The sequence below is a fragment of the Pleurodeles waltl genome, chromosome 5 (assembly GCF_031143425.1).
Source record: "Pleurodeles waltl isolate 20211129_DDA chromosome 5, aPleWal1.hap1.20221129, whole genome shotgun sequence".
Taxonomy (NCBI): Eukaryota; Metazoa; Chordata; class Amphibia; order Caudata; family Salamandridae; genus Pleurodeles; species Pleurodeles waltl.
In genome coordinates, this window is record NC_090444.1 from 1,199,617,390 (window position 1) to 1,199,629,815 (window position 12,426).

The window sequence follows — 12,426 nt, forward strand, 5'->3', positions numbered from 1 at the left end:
ATCGGCCAACCTGGATATCAAAATCTCATGGGAGACCGTGGTGAATGCAGCCGATAGATCTAATATTACAAGGGCCACAAAGTTTCCCTTATAAACCCTCAAGCCATCCAAGACCAATACCAATGCAGCTTTGGTTCCATGCAATGGGCGGAGTCCAGGCTGGGCAGGATCTAACAAATCATTACTGTTGAGGTAACCCAAGAGAATAGAATTTGCATGCTTCTCTAGGATTTTAACAGGAAACAGGAGTAGTGAAATAAGTCGAAAGTCACTAAAAATGTTGGTATCTGCATAAGGCTTTTTTTTCCGAACTGGCTCTACTGAGGCTTTCTTCTAGTCTGCGGGAACTGACCTTGATAGCAAGGTATCTTTATAGAGAGAGATCAAGATTTCAGGCAGTGTACCAGCCACAGGTTGCCACATTCTCCTCTGGATAACTTCACTAGGGGAGCCAGATGTGATGGAAGATGCCAATTCCTGGAAGCTCATTCCCGAGACCTGACCAAAGTCTCTGAATGCCATGTATTGTTTTTTCGGAGCTGCCACTTTCCCAAACCTTTATAGCACATGCTTCAATTAAACATTTTGTAACTTGGCATGCTGGGCCGATAAGAAAATATTTTTGACTCCTGCTCAGTCAAGTCCTTGGTTTAAGCTAAGGCATTCCATGCTCTAGACAGCGTTTACTTGGGTATTATGAAAACAGGAGTCTGTGGGTGGTGATGTATGACGAGAAAGGTTGTGCACATTTGTTGTTTGGCACTTATTTGTGATGTGTTCTGTTTTTTATACTCCTCTGTGTTTGTGCTGTATTACTGCAATATGATCTTGTGTTATGCTGTGGTCGTTGTGTTACGTTCTGTTTTGATTGTTGTTGGGATGTGGCCTGGTATGTTTAATTGTGTTAATTTGTTTTGTGTGTAATATTTTTTTATATTCAGTTTTTTATCATATATGTGTTAACAAATGCTGATTAATTTCTAGCCAAAATAAGCACACACCTTGGATGTTCCAGTGACAAGCAACCATTTCCCACTTTCTAAGATGGTAATATAGCGCTGCCCCAGCTCTACATCTACTCAAGACACTAGTCAGTCAAAGACTGTGGCAGACACTGTGGGCCTCATTATGAATTTGGCGGATGGTTTTGCCCGTCTGCCGAACTTCTGACAGGGAGGTTGCCCTTGTGGCTACCTCTCTGCCAGGCCCATTACGAGTTTCCCACTAGGCCAGTGGGTGGAAACCTCAGTTTCCACCTGTTGGCTTAGCGGTAAACGGCCTACAGCATTGCCACAGGCTCATAATTGAGTCGGTGGCAATACTGTAGAAGGCAGCAGGGTACACCAGCACCCTCTCAATGATCGAACATTGCAGTGGTGCTAGCCGGGGGGGAGGCGCCTCCTGCACCCATTTTCTGCCAGCCTTTTCATGGCAGTGTTACCGCCAGCCTAACACCGCCATGAAATCGCTGGCGGAGCACAAACTGTTTGCAGCACTTCCCTTGCAGATTAGGATCGCTTAGACCGCTGGGACGACTAATCCTGGCGGTGCTGGCGGTTCGACCGCGGCACAACCGCCATGGTTGTAATATGGTGCTCGGACCACCGCATTGGCGGCGGTCTGACTGTCATTCATGAACCTGGCGGTCCTAAAACCGCCAGGTTCATAATCTGGCCCTGTGTCTTAACTCGGCATTCATTGTGCTCACTTTACGTCATGTGCCGTTTAAAGTTTAGGAATTTGTGGGAGCTTTATCATTGCTTTTCTTCTTTAAATTAAAGTGCTGATATGTATTATTCAGTACAGGAACCAGGATGGAATGTTTCGTGTTGAGTTACCTAACATGCACATTGTGACGATGTTAAAGTTAAGTATCCTTTTGTAGAAACAGTTGTCAATATTTCTAAATATTTTCTATAAGAATGTCGATTATCTGTACTGGTTTTCATTATGGTTATGTCCACATTTGTCTTTTTCAGCTTAAAGTGAGTGGAAAGAATCTTCTTAATATTTGTAAACTTGTTTTTAAAATAAGCCGAAGTGAAAACAATGACTCCCTGTTTCAAAATGACAACATATTGGGTACGTATGGTCTATGTATAGAAGCTGTAAAATTATACTCATGATGTCAGTTATTTATGTATTCAAAAAGCAATTTTCATGGTAATATAAACTAATTAAACGTCTTTGGTGAAAAGGAAACAACAAACGAAAATTATAGACTACACAAGTTAATCTGGCATTATAGCCTATCGTCATGACATTTTGAATTAGTGACCTTAAATCAGTGCTTAATTTGTAAATAAAAACGTGCCGGTGCCCAAATCCCTCCTCTTAAACATGCGGCTGCTGCAATTAAATGTGCAAACACGGAATACTGACAAAGTGTAATTCTGAAGCCATTTCTGGCGTCTTCAATCCGTTTAAAGCCACTCCCTGCCCCTTCAACTCACTCTTGCAGCTTTCTGCTTTCTCCCATTGTGACGCTTTTTCATTTTTCTCGTCCTCCATTTTTCCCATATGTGTCTTTTGCTCGCAATAAATGCTTGAGGCAGAAAAATAGGTGCCGGACCTCAAAAATAAGTGCTGGTGCTCTGCACTGGAAACAACAAGCACATATTAAGCACAGCCTTAAAGATAACTCAACAGCAATTTCATTGCTGTTGACTTAGAATCTCATCAACAATTTAACTCAAACAAAGACAAAGTGATAGTGCTATTTTTTAAAGTTGACCAGGAGAGACCAAGTAATGTGATGCACAATATATATTAACTTCTGACCCAGTCAGCCTAAGAAGTAAAATACCTTAACCTAACAGACACATTTGTACTCTGCATGTTCACTCTAAGTGGTTTCATGCCACTATTGACATATAACAAATGCTTGTTACCCAATAGAATTATACTTTTTTTATCAACCTTAGAAAGATGAAAGTCAGAGCCAAGTCATCAGGACTTTAACTTTTGAACATGGGATCAAATACAGATATCTGCCTGGGATGCCTCAATGCCATGAGCCTTCTGTTAGTCTGAGGTTTTAGTTATGTTAATTGATAAATCGCTTCTCATATTACCAGTTGAATTTGTTTGCAAAGTTGTCCTTCATGTCAGTGTATTTTTCTGAAATTTCATCTATAAGCTAGTGGCTTTCACCTGAACCACAATTAAGTCCTCAGTCTTTAATATAATTTCTTCCATGGCACAGTCATCATGACAGAAAGGTGCTTTCTAGTGGTCCCGCAAGAGAATTTGCAGTAACAGTCAAAAGGCTGACTTCATGTAAACTTGCATAACATTTCACCCTGCTTTCTCTTCCATCCACCGATTACGGAACAGGGACAGCAGCTCTCTTACCAGTTTCAAGGGCTTTACCAACACCAAAATCAGCACTAGATTAAGTTGTAATGGCTATCAGTTGTTTAAGTTTGAAACATTTCTCCAGTATTGGATATTTCATAGATTCAGTTGCTTGAACATTCCCAGTCATCAGTGAAGTAATTTGGATGCAGGAAACCAGGAAATAGTCATCTGTATTTATTGAAGAATTATTCTAAACCAAGAAAAGGAAACTCCAGCCACTCCTGCTCTGCTCCTTCACCAACTGTCCACACCAACATTCCAAACAGTCCCATTGATGGAGCAGGGGCGGCCGGAAGAAACCAAGTAACATGTTACAAATAAACAAAGAGTAAAACAATGAAATACATTTACACAAGTAATATGATACATTTTAAATACATGAAAGTTATTTTTTCCTTACGTATTCTTAACACAATACCACACCACCTTCCTCTTCCAGAAAAATAAAAATATATGCATCTACATTACTTGACTTTGACAATTCTATTGAGATTCCACACACGACCATCCTCTAATTTAACAGCACCACTGTAAACTTCAATAACTTTAAAAACTCTACTAAAGTGAGATTGCCCTCCTGTAATTTTCCCCGGTAACTTGACCTTTACAAAATCACCCACCTCAATATGTAACTCTTTTACAGATTTCCTCAAATCATACACTTGTTTTCTTTTCTCCTGACACGACAAATGTTTGCTCCTTGCTGAATCTCTCCTAATTTCATAATTGAGTTGTTCCTTAGTATAAACTTTAACCCATGGAGGATACACCATAGTATGTGGTATACGTTTCTTGAACATGACAAAAGGGGATTGGCCCGTGCTAGTGTGTGGCGTGAACCTATATTCCTCCACCTTCTTCTTAATCATGAATTCCCAATCACACCCTAACTGATTTGCCAATTGAATAGTCTCCTTTAATGTCCTGTTAAAACGTTCCACCATCCCATTTGTCTCAGGATGGTACAAGGCACTCTTTCTATGCAAAATCCCTCTTTTACTTAAAAACTCACGCATAAGTCTAGATGTGAATTGAACCCCATTATCAGTCATAATGGACCTGGGATTACCTTCTTTACTAAAAACATCTGTGAGAAATTCTACCACAGTCAAAGAGGACACTTCTGAAGAGATCATGATCTCTGGCCACCTAGAAAGCTCATCCATAAGAACTACAACAAATTTTGAATGTGATTTATAGTTCAATGGTCCTAGGATATCAATAGATACTGAGTCCCACACTTCATTAGGAGCTTTCTTGAGTATCATAGGTTGAGTTCTAACTTTCAACGACTTATCTGCAACATTACACTCCACACAATCACGTACTTTTCTTTCAATATTTAAGTCCATACCCGGCCACCAGTATACTCCTCTCAGTCTTTCTTTAGTTTTACAAATCCCATGATGACCACTATGGGCAAAATCCATGATGCGCTCACGCAAGTTACACGGGGGAATTAACCTTTCTCCTCTCAATACTATCCCATTCTGAATGGACAATTCATGCCAAATTTTACTATAATTCTCACTCATATTCTCATTTTTATTTAAGACCCGTCCATCCAAAAGTAAATCTCTGACACGGGAAAGATTTACATCATCCTTCATTCCTTGTAACCATTCATCCTCTGTAACACACCCATCAGTGACAGCACACACCTTAACATCCTCGTCAACCCACCAGGAATCATCAGAGTCATAACCATCCCAATCAACATTCTTCATTCTAGATAAACAGTCCGCTGCTTTGTTTTCACACCCCGGAACATACCTCACATCAAAATGGTAATCCTGTAATCCAACAATCCACTTACAAATGCGACCCGAAACATTATCCAACCCCTTTTTCTCAAAGATCTCACGTAGAGGTTTGTGATCAGTGCATACTTCAAACTTGACTCCCCACAGAAATTGTTTAAATTTTCTTACAGCCCAGAAAATTGCTAATGCCTCTTTTTCGATAGTCGAATATTTACACTCCGCACCACGTAAACTACGAGACGCAAATGCAATTGTATTAATTTTATCCTCATTAAACTGTCTTAAAACACATCCTAATCCTTTCTCAGATGCATCTGTGGTAATTGAGCAAGGTAGACCTGGTTGAAAACTATTAAGAAATTGAGCTGAAGACAAACCCATCTTTAAATCTTCAAATTCTCTCTGACACTCAGAGTCCCAGTTAAATTCAGATCGGTTCTTAAGTAAACTCCTAATAGCACAGGTTCTTTTAGCCAAATCAGGAATGAACTTAGCATAAAATTCCACCATACCCAAAAAAGACTGTACATCAGATTTACTTTCAGGTGCTGCTAGCTTTATAATGGTATGAACTAACTCCTCTTTAGGCTTTACTCCTTCCGCAGAAATTATGTGACCAAGATAGGAGATTTCTGTTCTAAAAAACTTACACTTCTCTTTTTTTAAGGTTATCCCCTTGTCTCGGAAAATGTTAAGCACACACCTGACAGATGTTCTATGCTGTTCAAAAGTATCTGAAAAAACAAGAACATCGTCCTGAAAAAATTTCACAAAAGGCAAATCACCTAATAACCCATTCATCAGCCTTTGAAAAACGGATGCCGCCGAACATAAGCCAAACGGCATCCTGTTGAATTTAAAAACACCAAAAGGAGTGATAAATGAAGTCAACAATTTAGATTCTTCGCACAGTGAAACCTGATGATAAGCTGAGCTGAGATCCAAAGTAGTGAAGAAACGAGCATTGCCCAAAGAACTTATCATTTCTGTAATGTTAGGTAAGGGAAATCTGTCCTCAACTATTTCTTTATTCAAATTTCGCAAGTCTATGCAAAGCCTAATATCTCCGTTGGCTTTAGAAGCAACTACAATTGGGGCCACCCATTCTGCAGCTTCCACCTTCTCAATAATATTTTCCAATTCTAATCTCTGAAGTTCCACCTTAACCTTGTCTCTTAAACTAAAAGGTATGTTCCTAACCTTACATGCTACAGGAATAGCTTCTTTTTTCAACACAATGCGGTGCTTGTATCCTTTTACACACCCAATCTTACCGGAAAAAACTTCAGGAAATTCATTCATAAGATCATCACTACCAGAGCAGACCTTTTGAACCTGAACTTGTGGAACCGCATTAGGGTTCAATACAATATTAAGTAATTTCTGATGGGGCCAACCCAAAATGGTATTCCCTACTATGGGAACATAAATCTTCCCTTCAATGGTATTCCCTTTGAACATGATCTTAGCATCAAAATATCCTCTCAACTCAATAGGTTTTCCCCCATAACTAAAAGGCAAAACATCTGGGGGTTGAAGAGTAACCTTGTTCTCAAAATGTTTTAAAAAGTCTGACTGTGAAATCAGAGTCAATTTTGCACCTGAATCCATCATCATGGAAACCTTGACCCCATTAACATCAACCACATCAATAGGATATTCACATCGTACCTTAGCAATACAGTTTACATCATTTACAACTTGTAAAATGAATGATCTTTCTTCATCATTATCATCACTGCCCCCATCACCAACTTCATTCAACTTCACCACCCCTTTGTCTCCAGACTTACAACATCTAGCAAAGTGCCCTTTTTTACCACATTTTTTACATAACACCTTAAATGCTGGGCAATCTTTGCTATTGGCTAAGTGTGATGATGAATTACATCTATAACATAACAGTTTAGTTTTCGACGGACCAGAGTGTTTTTTAGTTGGCAACCTCGTCTCAACAATCTGAACAGACTTTAACGTATTCTTTGATTTTCTTAAATCTTCCACGCAGAGTTCTGAATGTTCAATTTGTTTTGCGACCATTAAAACCTCTTCCAAATTTGGATCACCTTTGGACCACAAGGCCTCTCTTATCTTGTCGCTTCTGCACTCCAACATAAATTGGTCTCTAATACGTTCCTCTACAGTGTCGCCAAACTTACACTGGGCCGCCAATTTGCGAAGATTTGTAACGAAATCTTCTACTGTCTCAGTTTCACCCTGTTTACATTTTCCAAAGTAAAATCTCTGTAATATAATTGACACTTTTGGTAAAAAGTGCCTATCTAATCTGAGTAATGTTAACTCAAACTCATTCAAGTTTGTATCCCCTTCTCCACCATCTGACGAATTGATAACAGGTAAATTCTCCAAAATTTCCTGTCCTTCTGCCCCAAGACAGTGTTGAAGAACAGAAGTCTTCCGGTCTGCAGACAAATTGCTCCCACAAACACGAATGTATGTTAGAAAGACCTTCTTCCACTTACTCCACGGTATAGATGGTTCACCAGGCAAAGGCAAAAAAAATGGAGGTGGTGCAATGTTCTGCATGCTTTCTTCTTCCAACAATAATATAATTTATCAACAAAAAAAAAAACTCCAATTCCCTCAAAACATGTATGCCTCTTTAACAATAATTGTCCCAAAAAAAAAATATAGAACCAAAAAGTAATATATATATTTTGTAGCAGAGCCAGGTAAAATAAGAAAACCTTTCTCCAAAATATTTACAATGCTTAAATAAACAATTAAACAAAAGAAACTGCAGATTGTTAACAAAAATCAATCCTTAAAAAATATGCTCTAAGCTAAACCTTGGCCAGCAGCCAAACAAAATACACACGGCAATCCTTTTCTGTGCCGAGAAGCTTTGGCAAGCAGCCAGTAGAGACACGAAGTGTTGCCTAGCAACGTTAGTGTTGATCTGAGAAGAAATGTTGGCAGGCAGCCAAAGCAGTCCTGTAATAGCTCTCTTCATAAACAAATGATCTCACACTTCCTTGCTCAAGTAATTGACACACACGGCAATCCTTTTCTGTGCCGGAGAAGCTTTGGCAAGCAGCCAGTAGAGACACGAAGTGTTGCCTAGCAACGTTAGTGTCGATCTGAGAGGAAACGTTGGCAGACAGCCAAAGCAGTCCTTCCTTGCGCAAGTAATTGACCCAAAGCCTGAATAAAATCAATAATGTACAGTGCTGGAGTTTCCATGTACCGGTGAAATAAAATCTGACACGTGGAACGTTGGCAGGCAGCCAAAGCCGGTCTGTAATAGCTCTCTTCTTACAACGGCAGCTGCTGTGGAATAAACTCTGACGCGTGGTCCTTCAGACTGAAAGTCTTCACCCTCGTCGCCAAAATTGAAGTAATTTGGATGCAGGAAACCAGGAAATAGTCATCTGTATTTATTGAAGAATTATTCTAAACCAAGAAAAGGAAACTCCAGCCACTCCTGCTCTGCTCCTTCACCAACTGTCCACACCAACATTCCAAACAGTCCCATTGATGGAGCAGGGGCGGCCGGAAGAAACCAAGTAACATGTTACAAATAAACAAAGAGTAAAACAATGAAATACATTTACACAAGTAATATGATACATTTTAAATACATGAAAGTTATTTTTTCCTTACGTATTCTTAACACAATACCACAATCAGGTTTGAAATCCTGTCAGTGTTGACATATGTATATGCTCAAAAAACACTGAAAACGGGCATAGACAATTTGTAGCCAGTTCACCTCTATATGTGACCTGAACTTTGGCTAATCAGGTGAAAGTTCATATAGCTCTAACTCCCCACAGCTGCTTAGATTTTCTGTTGCAGTTAAACAGACAACAGGGCTTAAGAGGAACTCTGCTCCTCTCTTTTAATTTTTTGTATGTGTTCAGCTCTATTCTTTGGGGTCCCTCTCACCACTGTCTGCAGAAAGGTAAGCAGTATTTCCTGCCCCTTTGTGTATATTTGCCTTGCTGAGCCCTTTGTACACCCTTTCTAATACCTGAGCCTTATTTAAGCCATACTAATACAGTGGGACCACGAAGAATTACCATGAAGATTTCCACAGAATTGATTCTATATCTTAATCACTCTGGCCATGAGGAAAAGAGATGAGACATCTTTTAGACTATCAGCCACAAGAGCTGGTCAGAGTTTCAGAAATGGAGACTCTCATGACCCCTGCCACAAAGCCCTGTGAGCTTGTTCTGAAGGTGCAGACATCTGATGGGGATAGTAAGCTTTCCAGGAGAGGTCAAAGGTTCAAAGACATTAGACAGTGTACTGGTTTCTCCTCACCCTTCCATGTCCAAGATTTCTCTCTAAGAGTCGACAACACAGTTGCCCAAATCCTCTTCAGTGAAAATAAGCGGGACATTGTTGTAAAAAAAAAAAAAAGTACAAGGAAGATAATGCTCATCAAAGATAGAACTGAGCAAGCTTGCTTCATCCTCTACTATCTGAGTTTCTTTGACAGTGACACTGACAAAAATACTTGTTGCTGATCACTACTTCGTTAATGCTGACAACTACTTCCACCCCATAGACAACCTAATCATTGATGACCTTCACACCATATCCATATATATGCCATTGTCCCTCCATCAACGACCTCATCAATGATCTCCACAACAGCTCCTATGTCAATAGGTATTACTCAGCTAGTTTCACACAGACCTCTGACTTCAGGTTCTTTTTTTTATGAGGAATATACCGCTAATCATGGAATATATTGCCAGTCATGGTAACATTCATGCTAACACCTCAAATTTTGCAGGGAACACCATCTGTCTCTTGAAGGCAATGACAGTTTTTAACATAACACCGACCATGAGGTCTTGATTGTAGAATCTGGAATATTACATACCAAAAAGAACATGAAGATCAAGCTACTGGCCCTCACAACTTGGATATTCATCTCAGCCCAGTGACTGAGTTGGGACAGATATATGAATGCCCATAAGAAAGTGTGCCCACTTTCCCACAACCTTGTATGCTTCAAGGACCAGGAAACTTCCTTTATGCTTTTATGCACATAATGTTCGCCTCCTCCTGGCTTCTACATCCACCCAGCTAACCTGCAGCACATACTAGCTCAATATCTAGTTCTTCCACAGCCTAGTTCTCCAAGTCAGCAAGAGCTGACATCTCCACCTCCTCCTAGTATACTACTGCCAAACCTGCCTTCTGATCTACCTCCTACTCAACTTCCAGCAGACAAGCCACATCTCGCTTCAAAACATCAAGAAATTCACACTGATCCAGATATTTCAGATCATGGTTAAATTGATGTTGATGAGGATCGAGGCAATGTCTTTCTGGGCTAAACTGCTTGGAATTTGATGAGTACGTAATGGATGATTATCCAAGTCCCGAATCTCAACCTAGAGATTACCCAGATGATCTATAACTATCACAGTGTAAGCAATAGAGTATTTCAGAACCTTTAACTGTGTAAAACATCTTTCCTTTTTACTTCAATGATAAATAAAGGACATGCATAAGGGTCATCCTTTACTTGATCAGATGAATAAAAATGCCAAGCCTAACAGTTTTTGTTCTACCTTCTCAGTCAGATCAAAACTGAATCAGTTATGTCAATGGCCACTCAAAGCAGATCCATGAATCCATCATCACCATGCTACACTCAAATAGATACAGTGTTGTCTTCTCAACGCAATGGGCAAAAGGGCCTGTGGCAGTCAAAATACCTCACACTAGTGCGCCTGGCACATTACCATCAGATGTTAGAGCACAACCTTTTAGCTTTCTGGACAAAGTACCAGAGGATTGCAAAGAACAGACATATGCCTTGCTCAGAGAAGGTGAACTTGTCTCTTCTGCCTTAATTGACAGCTCCTTGGGTGCCTCAAATAATGGTTTCTGGCAAATGGCAAAATGGCAGTGTTAAGCTGGAGTGGGTGGTTGAGGGACACTCTTTTTAACCTGGAAGCACAATTGGTAGATATTGCTTTTGCTGACCAACAGCTTTTTGAAAATCATGTAGATGAAGCACTGCAGGCAAAAAGCAGCCACTGACGCAGCCCAGTGGCTTGGCTTTTTGCAACAAGACTTCCAACAAAAAATGCAGTTTCATTACTACTGTGGGTGTTCATCTTCTTGAATTGTTCAAACCTTTTGGCAGTATATTACAACCAATTATGGTTTACAACGGCAATCCAGTGTGTGTGTCCGGCAACGAGTAAAGGTTCCCCATCCTGCTAATCACAGGACCAAATACTTTGAACCTAATTTCTCAGGTCACCCTTCCCTCTCAACATCCAAATCAATAGGAGGGAAAATGTAGGCATGTTTTACAGCCTTGTATGTTTTAACATCAGAGCATTGGGTGGTGTATATTATCCGAGATGGTCACACAATAGAACACCTCTTGAAAAGAAGTGCCATCTGCATCTGGAAGCCTTTCAGGCATAAATAACAAAACTTCTTCAGAAAACAGGAATGGGGCCAATATCAAAGTTGCAAGACAATCACTGATTTTATTCAAGGATCTTCTTGGTTTCAAAGAAATTGAGGGAACTGCACATCATTCTACACCAGAGGGTGCTGAACATGTTTATAAAAATAGTCTCTTTCCTCAATGTATTCCAGTTGATCATCAAGGGAGAATTCCTTGCACACCTTAACCTAGAGGAAGTCAACCTTCATATTAAGGTTCATCATAGGAACAATAGGTGTCTTTCAGTAAAAGGCATTGCTGTTTGATCTTAGTTCTGCCCCAGACCTTTCAACAAATGCTAGCAGCCGTGACAGCACAGCAAAGAGTAAGGGTGTTTCCCTACCTAGATGACTGCTCATTAAAACCCTATCACCTGAATATATTTATTAAGTTATGAATTCCACTGTACAGCTACTAAGCAAACTGGGTCCGACTCCAAAGAGGAAAAAGTCAATAATATCACCAAAGCATCAAATTATATTCCTAGAATATCACATCTACACGAACACTATCAAAGCTTATCTGTCTTATGAAAGGGGTCAACAAGCTATTGTTGTTGGCAAAAGTGCTTAGCTTCTTCACATGGCTTTCAGTTATCAAATGCAAGACATGTGAAGAAAGGTGTCATCTTGAATTCCTCCTATCCCTCTATGCTGGCTCCTACTGAGTCCTCCAAGAACCTCAGTTTTGGCAGTGGTGATAAGTGACCAGACATGTGGAAATGTGCTTCTTTGACTACCAAAGTGAAACTGAGTGCATGGTGGACTGACCCAGCCAGCATTTTTGAAGGACAGGAACCTTTACTTGGAAGATCTACAGTTTCACCAGACTACAGATGCGTCCCTCCATAGA

The 12,426-nt window shown here is 40.0% G+C and overlaps 1 protein-coding gene across 2 annotated transcripts in view; it reads left to right on the plus strand.

The window, feature by feature from the left end:
• ARMC2 (armadillo repeat containing 2) overlaps nucleotides 1-12,426 on the plus strand; it is a 450,139-nt gene that overhangs the window by 190,644 nt on the left and 247,069 nt on the right. For both annotated transcript variants that reach the window (XM_069235455.1, XM_069235454.1), the window contains exon 9: nucleotides 1,980-2,082. In XM_069235455.1, the coding sequence (XP_069091556.1) occupies nucleotides 1,980-2,082 (103 nt within the window). The remainder of the gene's footprint in view (nucleotides 1-1,979; nucleotides 2,083-12,426) is intronic.